The sequence below is a fragment of the Diaphorina citri genome, unplaced genomic scaffold (assembly GCF_000475195.1).
Source record: "Diaphorina citri unplaced genomic scaffold, Diaci psyllid genome assembly version 1.1 scaffold88, whole genome shotgun sequence".
NCBI classification, from domain to species: Eukaryota; Metazoa; Arthropoda; class Insecta; order Hemiptera; family Psyllidae; genus Diaphorina; species Diaphorina citri.
The window spans coordinates 164,916-182,989 of record NW_007377525.1 but is presented as its reverse complement, the minus strand read 5'-3'; the positions used below and the strand labels follow the sequence as shown (position 1 = coordinate 182,989).

Genomic DNA, 18,074 nt, shown 5'->3' with positions numbered 1-18,074 from the left:
AATTATGAATTGTACAATCACATGAGAGATGGAGAGTAACGTTGGATATAAGTAGTTGGTATGAGGATGTAGATGAATTATTTGGTGATGGCAGCCACAGTCTTGTTCCTGCAACAAGGATAGGAAACACACCACACGACACAGAGGACAATGAGAAAATCATGCACTAGAGAGAGATAAAGAACAAAGGGCGAACAAAAAATGGGGTAAAACGTAAAAAAAGCAAACCATAAGGACATTAAATGATACATTTTAAAGTACTTGACCCGAGGGGATGCAAGTTATTTCGAACGCTGAGCAAGTCCGAAATACAGTAAACTAACGCTCACAATTAAATGAGTCCAAGAAGGCTTTCCAACAAGGAGATCAAGATCAGGAACTCCCAAGTCTCCCACAGCTCAAAGGTCTAAATCAGGTAGTCCCCAATCACGACCTGATTCTCCCATTGATAGATCTAGATCAGGTAGTCCAAGAGGTCCCAGGTCTCCAGAAGGTTCTCCCACTAGAAGGTCAGCAAGTCCTAGAAGTCCTCGATCACCTGCTGGTTCTTTAGCTGTTAGATCCAGATCAGGAAGTCCCAGATCCCCTAAAGATTCCTCTCCTGCTAAAAGATCTAGAAGTCCAAGATCACCACCAAGTTCTCCACCTGTAAGGTCAAGGTCAGGGAGTCCTAAATCTCCCAAAGGTTCTCCTGCTAGACGATCAGCAAGTCCTAAAGGTCCCAGATCACCACCTGGTTCCCCAGCTGCTAGATCCCGGTCAGGCAGTCCAAAATCTCCTGCAGGTTCTCCAGCAAGACGCTCCAGATCCAGAGGTCCACGATCTCCTGCTGAGTCAGGGAGTGCTGGGTCTCAAAAATCTGGATCTAGATCCCGGTCACGCTCAGGGAGTGCACAATCAAGGAGATCACAAGGTTCAAGAAAATCACGTTCAAGGTCTCGGTCTAGAAGTGCTAGGTCAAGGTCTGGCTCCAGAAGATCAAGGTCAGGATCAAGAAGATCAAGGTCTGGAAGTGCTAGGTCCAGGTCAGGATCAAGAAGGTCACGGTCTGGCTCCAGAAGATCAAGGTCAGGATCAAGAAGATCAAGGTCTGGAAGTGCTAGGTCCAGGTCAGGATCAAGAAGGTCACGGTCTGGCTCCAGAAGATCAAGGTCAGGATCAAGAAGATCAAGGTCTGGAAGTGCTAGGTCCAGGTCAGGATCAAGAAGGTCACGGTCTGGCTCCAGAAGATCAAGGTCAGGATCAAGACGGTCGCGATCTGGCTCAGGAAGGTCAAGATCACGTTCAGGTTCAAGGAGGTCAAGGTCTGGATCTAGAAGATCAAGATCTGGAAGTGCTAGATCAAGGTCTGGGTCTAGAAAATCGAGATCACGTTCTGGATCGAGAAGGTCTCGGTCAGGATCAAGGAGGTCAAGGTCTGGATCTAGGTCACGATCCAGATCTCGTTCAGGTAGTGCCAGGTCTGGAAGGTCACGGTCTGGTTCAAGAAGGTCGCGCTCAGGTTCACGTGACAGTGGTGCGAGTGGCAGTGTGGTGGGAAAGTCGAAAAAGCGAAGAATATCCGACGATTCAGAAGACGAAGATCATGGTGTGAAGAAGAAGAGATCAGCTCATGTGTTGGACTCTGATGATGAGGAAGGGGAAGGAAGGAAAAGGGCCCATCAAGTATCTGGCTCTGAAGATGAAGGTGAAAATAAGGTGAGTTCAGAGAGTTTACTCTTTACTTACTTCATTGTTTCGTAGTCCGGTATGAATAAAAACAGCTACTGACTTCACCTAGAGTGGATAATTGGATATGCTTTAAACTCAAAAAATAGTGCACGGTCATGAAAATGATAAATATTTTTACGACATTTATCGAAAGTTTACGAAATTTTTTGGTATTTTTCAAGTCGATTTATCTCGGGATCTAGAGGTTGTAAAGGAAAAATTCGATAGACTCCCTTTTTATCTCTTACTAGCCGAAATACGTCGCTTCGCTTCGGATTTCTACTAGTAAACCCTTAAGGCATGGCCGTTCATGTCACTCAACCATTTAGTGGTCTTGCTCGGCGTAGCTTAACAAAAACGAGCCGGAAAATAGCCTATAACCTTCACGGGAGTGCAAGCAATAAGTTGACAAAGTTTCATAGCAATTGGATGAGCGGTTTGGCCAGGCATAAAGTTCGAACACACACAAACATTCTTTTATATATTAGATCTCTTAAAACTACCTCAAGGCATAGGATCGATTACTTATTGTGATGCTTTTTGTTCCAGACTGACAGAGATGGCGAAGGGACAGAAGGTGATCAACAGAAAGAAGTTTTGCCAAACATTTCAGATGACGATTCTGATGAAGGAGTCAACAGAGATGAGGGAGACCAGTAAGTTATCCTTATTTCCTTATCCCTATGGTATATCTTATGTGGGAAATGGTTGTTTTTGGTTCAACTTTTATCCTTTTATGTCCATAACGATTAGTATCTAAGTAGGTACTTACAAAAGTTTTTGAAGTATTATCCCAAAAAATCTATTAACTGTGTACATTTGTACAACCTACATTTGACATCACAGCAAATAATAATTATACTTAATATAAGTTCATACATAATGTTTTTGAAGTAAGAAATGCGAAGTGCAAAGTTTTTATATAACTTGGACCTGATAATTATGTAATCAAATATTTTTTTCAGCAATCTAACCGGACTGTCTGACTTTGACTTGATGTTGGCCAAGAAGAAGGAAGAAGGAGGACGGAAGAGGAAAAGGAAAGACATTGACATTATTAATGACAACGATGACATTATTGCACAACTCATCAGCGACATGAGGCATGCTGCAGAGGTGAGTATTTACATCTACTTTCTGTAGTCAACCATCGTGAGGACTTGTGCTTTTTCTTTAAATAAAAGCAGAGAGAACCCTTTGAAAAACTGCCACTAACTAGGCTGGTTAGGGTTAGCTGTTCTCCTCCCTGTTTACAGTCCCACAGCCAGAGCATGGCCGTTCATGTCACTCATCCATTTAGTGGTCTTGCTCGACGTAGCTTAACAAAAACGAGCCGGAAAATAGCCTATAACCTTCACGGGAGTGCAAGCAATAAGTTGACAAAGTTTCATAGTAATTGGATGAGCGGTTTGGCCAGGCATAAAGTTCGAACACACACACACACACATTCTTTTTTATATATTAGATCTCTGAAAACTACCTCAAGCTCAAGGCATAGGATCGATTACTTATTGTGATGCTTTTTGTTCCAGACTGACAGAGATGGCGAAGGGACAGAAGGTGATCAACAGAAAGAAGTTTTGCCAAACATTTCAGATGACGATTCTGATGAAGGAGTCAACAGAGATGAGGGAGACCAGTAAGTTATCCTTATTTCCTTATCCCTATGGTATATCTTATGTGGAAAATGGTTGTTTTTGGTTCAACTTTTATCCTTTTATGTCCATAACGATTAGTATCTACATAAGTTTTTGAAGTATTGTCCCAAAAAATCTATTAACGTGGTGTCAGCCTGTGTACATTTGTACAACCTACATTTGACATCACAGCAAATAATAATTAATACGGATGGGTATACCATTTATAAAAAAAATGTATGTTCTGAGTTTTTTATCGATCAAAAATAAATGGAAACTTGTTAATAATAATAGTAATATTGTAGTCTCTTTCCTTGTCTCTCAGACATTTGATACTTCTCTCATAGTTTTGTGTAAAAATCAAAATATCGATTTTACCATCAATAAATCATAAGAAGAATACCCTTTCTCTTTTCAGGATGATCGCGCCAGGAATAAGGAAAACAAGCCAGCTACAAACAAAATCAAAATGCTTTCTACTGTTATGTCTCAACTTAATAAGCACGATCTTCAGTTGGCCTTCATAGAACACAACATTCTGTCTGTATGGTGTTGGTGTTGGTGTTGGTGTTGGTGTTGGTGTTGGTGTTGGTGTTGGTGTTGGTGTTGGTGTTGGTGTTGTTGTGACATCCAACAAGTCAATTCAGGTATCCTCCTCCTCTTCGAGTCCAAGGAAGGTTGCAACCTCCTCTTAAGTCTGATCTCCACATTTGATACAAATAGCATTGAGAGCTGTTTGTAGTAGCTTATTTGGAGGTATTCTTACAGTGGAATAGTGTGTTTCATACACCAGTTCCCAATGGATCACTATAGTTAAACAATATTGAATGTGGTTAGTACCTGGATGAGTGACCGTTTGGGCAATCACATGCTGCTGGTTTCCCAGCTCCACTCAGGCTGGGTGATGTTAAATTGAGGAGACAGTTAGCTTGTTGCTGAATGGTGGGTAAAACCAGCATCACAAGACCTAGTTGTTTAAAGTGATATTATACCCTTACAAACAAACAATCTTGCAGTGGAAATCAGTAGTGCATTGACAGGTATTGCTTTGATCAAATAACAATTGTTTGTGCTCAGAGCTGCTCTGTAATACCAGTGCTCAAATGTACTAACAAGTAACATTTAATGCTCATATGTTTACAGATCCTTCATCAGATGCTGAAATGAGTGACCAAGAAATCAACTCTAATCACTCTCGGTCAGTCAGTCCAGCAAGGTCTGGTTCAATTGGATCCCCAAGATCGGTCAAGTCTAGGTCTAGATCTGGTAGTCCTCAGACTCCTGAGGGATCTCCTGCTAGAACCTCACGTTCTGGAAGTCCAAGATCCCCACCTAGATCTCCTGAAGCGAGGTCACGTTCAGGGAGTCCTAGATCCCCCGAGGGATCAGTCCTTTTTTTTTTTTTTTTTTTTTTTTTTTTTCTTAGTAAATGAGTCAGAGTCATCAAATCTTGGGATGGATTCGATGCTATGTTTTTGCGAGATAAATTAGAGGTAGGTCCATATTTTTCTGAACTTATATTCTGGGAGGTATTTCCTGTAATTTTGATGGATGTGTCCAGGATTTTTCAAAAGCTTGGAGAAAAATATAGAAATTTATATTAAGCGATATAATAAGGAAGGTATTAATTGACTTAATTTTATGTGATACCAAACTTTTGGTAAGTGCAAGCACAACTTATCTGTAAGTATTTAGTTGATGCTTATCACACGAAATCAATTGAGTGTTGATAGTCCGAATCAATCAATGATTAATTATGTAGGTACTTCATGATTCACTGACGCCTTTTAATTAAAAATGTGTTCAGTCAGTTCAGTCTTATCTTTGTCCCAATAGTCCTAAGCACTCGAGTCAAAAGTGTGCAAGAATAAAGGGCCAAAAAAAATTGTATCAATTTTATTTTTATTTTCGTTGTTTATAAATAATAAATAAAGTACATAGTAATATTATGTGTATTACAAAATGGACTTGGTTTTTAAATGTAATAATATTCATAACTGTTTGCTGTATCTTTTTGAAGTATTATCAATTATTCCCAGATTTGAAGACTCAACAAATTATTTTAGGTTAACTACTTACTGTCGAGCAGTCTATTTATTCAATTCATAAAAAATTTGTATTAATTTTATTTTTATTTTCGTTGTTTATAAATAATAAATAAAGTACATAGTAATATTATGTGTATTACAAAATGGACTTGGTTTTTAAATGTAATAATATTCATAACTGTTTGCTGTATCTTTTTGAAGTATCACATATACTTTTCCGGTTGCCCCGTAAGGTTTCGTCAGGGACCTCTCCTAGGTAAAGAATATATTGACGGGGGATATTCCAAATTATAGGCTTTTGGACCCAAAATTTGTCTGTGCAAGGCCCTAAATGCAAAATACCCGGGGCTGCGAGGGTGAGATATACTTCATTGTTTCGTAGTCCGGTATGAATAAAAACAGCTACTGACTTCACCTAGAGTGGATAATTGGATATGCTTTAAACTCAAAAAATGGTGCACGGTCATGAAAATGATAAATATTTTTACGACATTTATCGAAAGTTAACGAAATTTTTTGGTATTTTTCAAGTCGATTTATCTAGGGATCTAGAGGTTGTAAAGGAAAAATTCGATAGACTTTCTTTTTATCTCTTACTAGCCGAAATACGTCGCTTCGCTCCGGATTTCTGCTAGTAAACCCTTAAGGCATGGCCGTTCATGTCACTCATCCATTTAGTGGTCTTGCTCGAATTCTGATTCAGAAGTAAAGTAAATTTATTTCAACAAAGCTAACTCTGTTGTTCAGTGGGTAGGTATCACAATAGGCTTGTTACTTTGGTTTATAAATTAAGCTACTTCACTCACAGAAACCATTTCTCATTAGGACCAATTTATAGATTTGGGGTAGATTTCTCAAAAATTTTATAGGTACCATTCTGATTCAGAAGTAAAGTAAATTTATTTCAACAAAGCTAACTCTGTTGTTCAGTGGGTAGGTATCACAATAGGCTTGTTACTTTGCTTTATAAATTAAGCTACTTCACTCACAGAAACCATTTCTCATTAGGACCAATTTATAGATTTGGGGTAGGTTTCTCAAAAATTTTATAGGTACAGAGTGTTTTTGTTTCAGGGAATACATATTTACTTAAGTATGAACCTGATCAGATTATATTTTTAATTTATTGCTTTCTCAAATTCTGACCCTTTTCATTTGGGTCTGTAGAAACAGTAAAAAAAAAAAAAAAATCCACATTGTTCTGTACAAAATTCTCTACAAAAATAAGTTTTTTTTTACATGTCTGCCTTGTGTGAGGCCATGGGTTCAATCCCACTCAGCTTGAACTTTACCCTTTACACTCCTAGCAGTACAGTATGTATTTACATGTCTGCCTTGTGTGAGGCCATGGGTTCAATCCCACTCAGCTTGAACTTTACCCTTTACACTCCTAGCAGTACAGTATGTATGGTTCACTCTTGGCTTTCTCTTATCCTGTCTTTTTTCTCCCTTTAATTGTAGGATGATAATACCTCTGATGTGACAGTTCCCTCTGTTGAGACCCAGTAGGCTGACTTTGATCATGGATTTGTTTCAAGATTATCACGACCAGCACACCCAGAAGTGTTTGAACCTGGCAATATCATCTTACACATTACTCTAAACTTGTTGACCAAATTCAGAGTCAAGTCTCTAATTAGGTAAGTTGATCACAAAACTGTATTGAAGATTCAAGTCTATCTTTCTCTGAAAATGGCACCCCAGGCATAGACCATTGGACCTGTCAAGAACATCAACCTTTGCACCAGAGTGTCCACAACAGAGCCTGGAACCTCCTGTTATTTAAGATACACTTGAAAAATTGTGTGTTGAATGTGCTGATTATAATTTTCAGTAGCTTATTCCATAATGAAGTGAGTAGCACAAATAACTTCTTCTTTTTTTTTTTTTTGTGAATGCCAAGAAATTTAGAAACAACTGGAAACAGATTATGTCAATTGTCAAATACCAAGTGAGTGGAAACATACCTTGACCTAACCGTATACATAATGTCACTGCTCATTTGTGAAAGCTTCTTTTGAAGCAATTTTTCATTGACATGGCTTCTGAACTAGTACCGACCAGAATAATTGAAACATAAACTTACCTTGAATGTGTAAAAAATCACTCCTCACAAAGCAATGGTTTCTTGAAGTTCCTAGGCAACTCCTATTGTCTTTGTATTGCATGTACTTAGATAATGGCCATCATTACATAGATCTGATCTTTTGGTACATATTATTTTTCATTGACATGGCTTCTGAACTAGTACCGACCAGAATAATTGAAACATAAACTTACCTTGAATGTGTAAAAAATCACTCCTCACAAACCAATAGTTTCTTGAAGTTCCTAGGCAACTCTTATTGTCTTTGTATTGCATGTACTTAGATAATGGCCATCATTACATAGATCTGATCTTTTGGTACATATTATTCGTGTCTTCTACACAGATCGTTGGCACCAAGCAGGGATTACAATAAAAATCTTATTCAGTTTCCAATATATTTGGTGGGTGAGATGAATGTTCTAAAAGCTAAGAAAAATTCACTTCATCAGTAAAAACTTGGAACTTAAATGTAATAGATCAAGTTTGCCTTTTCCACTTTTCCCAGGTATGAGGCAAAGGAACAGCTTTTGTAGATAGGTACTTAGCTTTGAATTTCCTAGAGAATTTCAGGACCTAATTAAATCCTTATGAAGTATTCGAAATATTCCTCAACTAGTAAAGTATGTATTCGAAAACTACCTACATATTTGCAAAAAACTAGTAGGTATTTGAAAACTACAAGACAAGAATTACAAGAATTAAAATAAAATCTTGAAATTCTTGAAAGATGAAAAATGCAAAAATGGATGGAATGGAAATGGAATGCAAATTTGCAAAAGAACAATCAGCAATCAGATGGCAATCAGCAAAAATAAAACAATCAGCTGATTTATCTACGCAGCTACGCACTGAAGTTGGCAATCCACTTGAAAGATTGTACTACACAGGGTATGGCAAACTATCAATGCGGTCGCTAAAGCAGTCTTTGCGTGCAAATGTTTTTTGGACCGCTTTATTTTATGAAACCCTGGACATGAGTGATCTCCAGTGAGTGCTGCGGCGTGCGGATATTTTCTGAAGTAAAAGTGTTTTGTTTTCATTTTTCGTTTTCGTCTCTCGTTTCTCGTCAGTTTTTCTTTTCCTCTTTCTTTACCGTTTTAATTTTCTTATTTCTTTGATATTTCTGTAAAGTTTTACTGATAGATCTTACAAAGCAATAGAAATATCCGTCTAAACTTTGTAGTACAAAAGTTTCTCCCTCTACTGTATGCACTACAAACTTTGCTGCCGGTACTCACGCTTACGACCGACCCTCGGATCTACCCAAGTATGAGTGATCTCCAGTGAGTGCTGCGGCGTGCGGATATTTTCTGAAGTAAAAGTGTTTTGTTTTCATTTTTCGTTTTCGTCTCTCGTTCTCTCGTCAGTTTTTCTTTTCCTCTTTCTTTATCGTTTTAATTTTCCTTGATATTTCTCTAAAGTTTTACTGATAGATCTTACAAAGCAATAGAAATATCCGTCTAAACTTTGTAGTACAAAAGTTTCTCCCTCTACTGTATGCACTACAAACTTTGCTGCCGGTACTCACGCTTACGACCGACCCTCGGATCTACCCAAGTCCACATCACTTCAACCAGGGTTGGTTGCTGTTGAATGTCAAAAAATGAATGCTGCAGCTGGTAAGAACATTTTTCATAGGCTACCCAAGTCCACATCACTTCAACCAGGGTTGGTTGCTGTTGAATGTCAAAAAATGAATGCTGCAGCTGGTAAGAACATTTTTCATATTATCTTTACTATTGACAGTACTGAATAGGTCAGTAAGTACCTACCTAATCTATCTATGAAGTGAGTTTCTTACTTCCAGCCTTGTGCCTTGTACTTCACACTTCTGGACAGGTATTGGTTTATGGAGGATCATCAGATATCCAAGTCCTTACTTTCATCATCACATAAAACAAAACTACTATGCGAAAAAATTGGAAATGTCTAAAATTTGGAATGAGAGGTCCTTTGGGGAATAGAATTCTAATCCAGGTGTTATGAACAGGGCTAGGCTTGTGAGCACTAGTGTTTGTACAGTTTGGCATTGAATTGGTAACATATGCAAGTCTATGTATAACTGGTACCTACATATCAGTAGTAGCATTCTTTAGTAATTGGAAATGTCTAAAATTTGGAATGAGAGGTCCTTTGGGGAATAGAATTCTAATCCAGGTGTTATGAATAGGGCTAGGCTTGTGAGTACTAGTGTTTGTACAGTTTGGCATTGAAGTGGTAACATATGCAAGTCTATGTATAACTGGTACCTACATATCAGTAGTAGTCTGATGTTGGTGTTGTTGTTGTTGTTGTTGTAGTGACGTCCAATTGGAAATGTCTAAAATTTGGAATGAGAGGTCCTTTGGGGAATAGAATTCTAATCCAGGTGTTATGAATAGGGCTAGGCTTGTGAGCACTAGTGTTTGTACAGTTTGGCATTGAAGTGGTAACATATGCAAGTCTATGTATAGCTGGTACATACCAGTAGTAGCATTCTTTAGTCTGATTTTGTTGTAGCGATGTCCATCAAGTCAATTCAGGTATCCTCCTCCTCCTCTTCAAGTCCAAGGAAGGTTGCAACCTCCTCTTTAGTCTGATCTCCACATTTGATACAAATAGCATTGAGAGCTGTTTGTAGTAGCTCATTTGAAGGTATTCTTACAGTGGAATAGTGTGTTTCATGCACCAGTTCCCAATGGATCATTGTAGTTAAACATTATTGCATGTGGTTAGTACCTGGATGGGTGACCATTTGGGCAATCACATGCTGCTGGTTTCCCAGCTCCAATCAGGCTATTGAGGAGACAGTTAGCTTGTTGCTGAATGGTGGGTAAAACCTGTATCACAAGACCTAGTTGATTAAATCGATATTATACCCTTACAAACAAACAATCAGTGGAAATTGTCACCTTGAGTAGTGCATTGACAGGTCAAATCCTTTGATCAAATAACAATTGTTTGTGCTCAGAGCTGCTCTGTAATACCAGTGCTCAAATGTACTAACAAGTAACATTTAATGCTCATATGTTTACAGATCCTTCATCAGATGCTGAAATGAGTGACCAAGAAATCAACTCTAATCACTCTCGGTCAGTGAGTCCAGCAAGGTCTGGTTCAATTGGATCCCCAAGATCGGTTAAGTCTAGATCTAGATCTGGTAGTCCTCAGACTCCTGAGGGATCTCCTGCTAGAACCTCACGTTCTGGAAGTCCAAGATCCCCACCTAGATCTCCTGAAGCTAAGTCACGTTCAGGGAGTCCTAGATCCCCCCAACACAACATTCTGTCTGTACTCACCGATTGGCTTGCTCCAATGCCTGATAGGTAAGAGAGCAGATTTTGATTTTATTCTGATTTTTTTGTATTTGATTTTTTCATTTTATTCTTATTCTGTCCTTAAATTGCTGAAATTCTGGTTGCTTATCGACATTACGAGTTCGAAATAATGTCAAATTTGAAAAAGTAATTTATTCCCCCCTCAGTCCCAAGAGATCTAATCTATTCTATGCTTTGGTTGGATTTCAGATCCCTGCCCGCACTTCACATTCGAGAATCTTTCCTCAAGCTTCTCTCCAACTTCCCCCCTATCGAGCAGAGCACACTGAAACACTCTGGCATTGGTAAAGCAGTCATGTATCTCTACAAACACCCCAAGGAAACCAAGGAGAACAAAATCAGGGCCGGTCGCCTGATTAGCGACTGGGCGCGGCCCATCTTCAACGTGAGTACGGATTTCAAGTCCATGTCACGAGAAGAGCGACTGCAGAGAGATTATGAACAGTTGCCTCCAGCCCTGAGGAAAGCCGCTAAGACGAGAGAAGAAGGAGATGAGTCAGACGACGAAGAACAACCAGAGCGTGGAGAATCGAGTAGGAAAGAAGTTATGCCTAAGATAAACGATGAGAAACCATTGCGCCCTGGAGACAAAGGCTGGGTGGCCCGTGCCCGCGTACCTATCCCGTCGAACAAAGGCTACCTGGTCAGACCCAAGTGGAAGAACGAAACAGATATGACGAGAATATCCAAGAAGTCCATGAATAGATTTGAGAGGCACATGAAGAATTTCATTGATTCAAAGCGAATGAAATCGGGAAACAAGAGAGCCGTAGAGATTTCGGTCGAAGGAAGAAAAATGGCTCTGTAGAAAGATGTTGCATACCAAACCAAGTGATATATCGTACATAGTATCAGTCTAGAACCCGGAGAAAAGACAAACATTCTCGGTGTTATCGTTTGTCTCGATGAGAACTCAGGATATGATGGAGGGAAAGGTAACTTTGGTCCTCATTACACTAAAGTATAGGAGCCTATAATAAACAGATTATTACACATGAATCGTGACATCCAAATTGTACAGTTAACTTGTAAATTCTAATTTTTACCAGTCCTGATTTCTTCTCCCCCCTCTGGTTATTCTGAAAACTTATTTGGATTGTTTTCACTTTAGGTTCTACTAATATGAATGCTATTGTATTTTCTACTACCCCAAAATCACCTCTAGGCTCTACAGCAGGAAGGTCCAGGTCTGTAAGTCCCAAGTCACCCCTGGGGTCTCCTGATAGAAGATCAAGGAGTCCAAGATCCCCTCCTGGTTCCCCTACCCAAGCATCCCGTTCACCAAGTCCCAGAAGCCCAAGGTCTCCAGAAGGCTTTCCAACAAGGAGATCAAGATCAGGAACTCCCAAGTCTCCCACAGCTCAAAGGTCTAAATCAGGTAGTCCCCAATCACGACCTGATTCTCCCATTGATAGATCTAGATCAGGTAGTCCAAGAGGTCCCAGGTCTCCAGAAGGTTCTCCCACTAGAAGGTCAGCAAGTCCTAGAAGTCCTCGATCACCTGCTGGTTCTTTAGCTGTTAGATCCAGATCAGGAAGTCCCAGATCCCCTAAAGATTCCTCTCCTGCTAAAAGATCTAGAAGTCCAAGATCACCACCAAGTTCTCCACCTGTAAGGTCAAGGTCAGGGAGTCCTAAATCTCCCAAAGGTTCTCCTGCTAGACAATCAAGTCCTAAAGGTCCCAGATCACCACCTGGTTCCCCAGCTGCTAGATCCCGGTCAGGCAGTCCAAAATCTCCTGCAGGTTCTCCAGCAAGATGCTCCAGATCCAGAGGTCCACGATCTCCTGCTGAGTCAGGGAGTGCTGGGTCTCAAAAATCTGGATCTAGATCCCGGTCACGCTCAGGGAGTGCACAATCAAGGAGATCACAAGGTTCAAGAAAATCACGTTCAAGGTCTCGGTCTAGAAGTGCTAGGTCAAGGTCTGGCTCCAGAAGGGTGAGATATACGCCAGTGGGTAAAACGTGCATATGAAAAAGAAAGCCTTCTCGTTGAAATAATTTATAGTGTTCTGAAAAGGGTAATATGGTAGAAAAGTATTGATTTCAAGTTTTTCCTTTGTATTGTTCTTGTTGTTGTAGTGGCTTCAGCTATAGCCGAATGGTGATGGCAGAATGAAGAAAGGATATATTTTTTTCTGCCATACACCAGGGTGATGGTCTCTAGCCAAGTTTCATTGGTTCTGGTTCGTCCTGAACCGCAGGTGAGATATACGCCAGTGGGTAAAACGTGCATATGAAAAAGAAAGCCTTCTCGTTGAAATAATTTATAGTGTTCTGAAAAGGGTAATACGGTAGAAAAGTCTTGATTTCAAGTTTTTCCTTTGTATTGTTCTTGTTGTTGTAGTGGCTTTAGCTATAGCCGAATGGTGATGGCAGAATGAAGAAAGGATATATTTTTTCTGCCATACACCAGGGTGATGGTCTCTAGCCAAGTTTCATTGGTTCGTCCTGAACCGCAGCCCTTCCCTTAGGATTGTTAATTCCCTCTCATGTTGTTCCATTGATCAATGTCTTATCAGATCATTTTGTCGAGCTCTGAAACTAGCATAGAAAACTGATGATGATGATAATTTTGATCACGCATTATCTAGTATTTTTTTATGTGATAATTTTCCAGTAACTAACTCGACTTATCTTTAATTCCCTCTCATGTTGTTCCATTGATCAATGTCTTATCAGATCATTTTGTCGAGCTCTGAAACTAGCATAGAAAACTGATGATGATAATTTTGATCACGCATTATCTAGTATTTTTTTATGTGATAATTTTCCAGTAACTAACTCGACTTATCTCCTGTCAACATAGTACGTCTGCCGACACAGTTTCTTGTACATTAAAACTGTGAACACGTTTTCCCTAGGTGAGGCCTAGGCAGATTAATTTTCGCAGCATGAATTTTCCAATTAAGTTTTTTTTTTTTTTTACAATCAAGCCTACTTTGCGATTATTACGGATGAATTATTTGTCTATTTAGCATCTATCTACCTCTAGAACGAGAGGTTCATAGTTGAATCTATATCTATTATCTGAGTTCGTGGGGTGTTTTCGTTTCTCAGTCCACATGTAGCTCACTCCAGGGTTTTCAGTTTCTTTGCCATGAGCTACACGGGGTTTGGCATTGACAGTCTTCTTTTTACGCACAAATTTGAATCTATATCTATTATCTGAGTTCGTGGGGTGTTTTCGTTTCTCAGTCCACATGTAGCTCACTCCAGGGTTTTCAGTTTCTTTGCTATGAGCTACACGGGGTTTGGCATTGACAGTCTTCTTTTTACGCACAAAAGTGGAAATCGAGATGTAAACTTCAGTTTGTCCACTACTCAAATGCAGGTCAGAGCTTTTGCTAGGCAAATGTCATGCACTCTGCCCTCCTTTTTTTACTTTCTATTTCCATTATTTTACTTATAAGAATAAGACAACCCTTTAAACTAAGAAAGGTAATTCAGGCCTTAGTTGTTGTTGTTGTTTTTTTTTTTTTCAAGCATTTTAGGAAGGGACTAACATCTTGGGTCTTTGCCCCTGTCTGTTTTTATTTTCCTTATTTTTGGTAAGATTTTAATCAGCTCCTTAATCGTTCTGAGACCGATTGCCCGTTCTACCAGTCCATAGACCAACCGTGTTAGACGTTACTTAACTTCAAGGAAAAGTGGACCCTGGTTACCAGTCCATGTGCCTTCGATAATGATCAATTCTTCTCCATGTTCACATACATAAATGTGAGTCTCAATTTCCACATTTATTATTACCTACATACTTGATAGCGTAGGATAGGTAAAATATCCAATGGACAAAATACGTCTTGTGTTTTTGCTTCGAGCATGATGCATCAATTAATTCCATCATTACTTCATTAGCTATCTACCTGTAGTAATTAACTGCATACCGTATATCCCTGGTAATGTTGGTAATTTTGAGAATTTGGTCATTATCAGTAAATTAGGTAAACTGTCCAATCGTTTTGTTTAATCACAAATTCTTTCTGTAAAGTTTAGATAGAGAAGTAAGAGAATAGATGATTTCGATCATTGTACTTTAAATGTTGATATGAAGATAATACATAGGTACATTTAGAATTCTAGACTAGACTACGGTAGGACAGAAGAGTCCGTTTTTTTGCCAGCAGTTCTAGAAGAGTCTCATTGGTTGTAATCTTATACACACTATATATACTTTGTTTATCTACTTGGTCATATAACATGTGTAGAACGAAATGTAGGTACATACGTATACGTAGGTGCTGTGCTACCCAGTACCCACCTTTTACTTTTACTTTTTTTTTGTCAAATCTGTCAAAGTGTGTAAGGATACCTTTTGCGTTGGCTACTTACTTTCTAGGTATGAAATATACAAGATCAACCAAACCCTATTATTGGGCAGCATTGAAAACACGTCTTCTTTTGTTTGTGTCTAGAGCTCCATAATTAGTGAAGATGATACTTCCAGACAGTAGAAAGTTCCTAGTATCAATTCACCTATCGAATTGCTAAGTACCCAAAATTAGATACCTGAAGGTAAATAACAAGGTTGAAAATTAGGTAATGAAGCACGCGCCATAGTAATTTAGGAGGGACCAGCGTACAATCTTACATAAATGTTAATTGTGTTACTTCCCTTCCCCCCACCTTCTACTTCCCGAAATATACATAATGATTGTTAATAAGTAACTATTGTGATAGTACTGATAGCTTTCCATGTAAGTAATCTGTACGGCCCATCAGTCATGTTTACTATACATTCAGTTTTAAATCAAGCTGGCAGTTATACCTGCTAGAATACAGGGTTCAAATGAAGCTATTCACGTTTAAATTTATTATTTCATTGACAAAATTCCAACTCTTGATGCTTGATGCTCTTTAGGCCTTTTTTTTTTTTTTTTTTTTTTTTTTTTTTTTTTTTAATTTTTACGAGTGTTTCAACGTACGGCCATTGTGTCCAAAAGGCTTGTGCCCGGGGCAGCCACACTCTGAGATTAATTTATTCTAATGGGATTTAGAATTCTGATGCGTTAATTTTTAGACTAAGATAAACCAAGATTGTTTAATTCCAAAGTGTGGTCTCTAGCATGAAGGAAGGTGTTATTTTTAATTAACACGAAATCGCGGGAGCATTACTTCAGGGTAAATCCAAACATTTCCTCCCGCTTGTAAAAATTAAAATTTCGCCAGAAAAAGCAGCTTCAATTGAGATCCAAACCCGCGACTGAGTACTACTCAAGCTATAAATCTAGAGCTCTCGATTATTCTAGAGATCGCCAGAAAAAGCAGCTTCAATTGAGATCCAAACCCGCGACTGAGTACTACTCAAGCTATAAATCTAGAGCTCTCGATTATTCTAGATTCAGTTCTACAGGATTACCACCTATTTATCAGCCACCCTGTAAGGCAATGAATTTTATTTCAGGTTAGGTACCTGTAGGTATCTATCGTCCCGATACTCCTAATGTAAAGATAATGGTGTTAGTTTGGAAACTAGCATCAACTCGGAAACATCAATCCCTGCCCTCAGTAAAGATATCTTGAAAATCCCTATTGTCAGTAGAGTTTCATTATCTCGACAGTATACCTACAGAGCCGTCATTAAAGTTGTCTTTAAAATCCTTGCTGTCTGTAAACTTACCTCAAAAATCCCTGCTATCTGTAAAAGTTATTTTGAAAATCCTTAGCTATCAGTGAAGTTATCTTGAAAATCTAAGTTGTCTTTAAAATCCTTGCTGTCTGTAAACTTACCTCAAAAATCCCTGCTATCTGTAAAAGTTATTTTGAAAATCCTTAGCTATCCAGTGAAGTTATCTTGAAAATCCTTGCTATCTGTAAAAGTTATTTTGAAAATCCTTGGCTATCAGTGGAGTTATCTTGAAAATCCCTGCTGTCTATAAAGTCGTATCTTGACAATCTCTGGCGTCAGCAAAGCTATCTTGACCCCTGGCTGTCATGGCAAGCAGCACGGAACTTGGGACCCCAAATTTCAATACGTGCCTTGATTTAATGAAGATGTGTACCAAATTTCATCAAAATCAGACCAGGTAATCGGGAGTTATAGCGGAACATACAAACAAACAGACATCTAAACCAAATGCAAAACGGTCGAGTTAAAACATAGACCTCACTATCGTTCGGTCAAAAATGTACATCAGTGTACTCAGTCCTCAAAAGGTATCTAGTGTCTAAATACAATAATTTATTATTTATCTTCCATCATTCATGATAGCAAAATACACATGTTTGTATAATTGAGGGATAATAGTTCGCGGAAATTGAGAAATTTCTGGAACCTAGAAATTGAGATAAAATAGTTCGCGCTCTTAAATAAGGCCCGTCCCCACTTGTCGTAAGTTTTACACGACTTTTTTCCAAATGCCTTGGTAGGCAATGTAATTTATATGAGAGTTCCCATTACACGACACATTTTTTCCCCGAAAGACACAAAATGTCCTTGATGGCAAGCAGCACGGAACTTAATATGGAAAATCTGGACCCTCCCGGCACTGTACATTCCAGTGTGAGTGCCTATTATACTTACCTACATATAATCATTTAGATTTTTTTACCCATTTACCTATACTTGGCTTTTTTAAACCCATTCTACCCACAGGTACTTAGTTTATAGTTTTTTTTGTAATGGCAAGCAGCACGGAACTTAATATGGAAAATCTGGACCCTCCCGGCACTGTACATTCCAGTGTGAGTGCCTATTATACTTACCTACCTATAATCATTTAGATTTTTTTACCCATTTACCTATACTTGGCTTTTTTAAACCCATTCTACCTACAGGTACTTAGTTTATAGAATCATTTAGATTTTTTTACCCATTTACCTATACTTGGCTTTTTTAAACCCATTCTACCTACAGGTACTTAGTTTATAGTTTTTTTTTTGTGCCTACATACCTATCTACTTACTTTTTAGGTAGGTATCAATTTTTCTTGCGTTTTAGACCTTTTTCATTTTGAACCAAATTTACTAAGACTATCTTATCTCATAAATCTTTAGATGGAGTTCGATTGAACTGTTGTTACCTACTACTACTTAAGCATAAGCACGATTAATGTTAGACATTAGATTTAATATAATAATAGTGCTTATCTATACTGCTCGCATAGGACTGAAAAGTAGTGAAAAGTCCCTTTACTCCAGCAGTAGGCTACTACTATTATTGTGGTCTGATTCTCAAATTATATTGAGGATAAAATTCCATACCTCGGCTGGGATTGAACCCACGCCCTCCTGTTTACCAGGCGAGCGCCTTGACCACTACACCACCGAGGTAG

The 18,074-nt window shown here is 38.7% G+C and overlaps 2 protein-coding genes and 1 long non-coding RNA gene across 6 annotated transcripts in view; 2 read left to right on the top strand and 1 right to left on the bottom strand.

The window, feature by feature from the left end:
* Positions 1-342: 342 nt before the first annotated feature.
* On the top strand, positions 343-11,887 carry LOC103524203 (IWS1-like protein; the record flags this gene model as incomplete). Its single annotated transcript, XM_026833291.1, has 7 exons — positions 343-1,151; positions 1,236-1,698; positions 2,260-2,366; positions 2,676-2,826; positions 3,766-3,882; positions 10,746-10,789; positions 10,991-11,887. Coding segments are annotated over 7 exons (2,310 nt in total), but the record flags the coding sequence as incomplete, so codon positions are not given.
* LOC113473882 lies at positions 7,713-8,236 on the bottom strand. Its single transcript, XR_003395686.1, has 2 exons — positions 8,128-8,236; positions 7,713-7,910 (listed from the first exon to the last, which is right to left on the bottom strand). It is a non-coding gene; the product is annotated as an uncharacterized LOC113473882 (long non-coding RNA).
* Positions 11,888-16,499: 4,612 nt separating the features above from the next.
* The window catches only part of LOC103524188 (solute carrier family 23 member 2), a 17,334-nt gene continuing 15,759 nt past the window's right edge, over positions 16,500-18,074 (top strand). For 3 of the 4 annotated variants that reach the window (XM_026833327.1, XM_017449517.2, XM_017449516.2), the window contains exons 1-2: positions 16,500-16,734; positions 17,240-17,302. In XM_026833327.1, coding sequence (XP_026689128.1) covers positions 17,240-17,302 — 63 coding nt within the window. In that variant the 5' untranslated portion in view covers positions 16,500-16,734. Of the gene's footprint in view, positions 16,735-17,239; positions 17,303-17,423; positions 17,485-18,074 lie in introns of those variants that run through there. The other variant, XM_008489196.2, reaches the window with a different exon arrangement.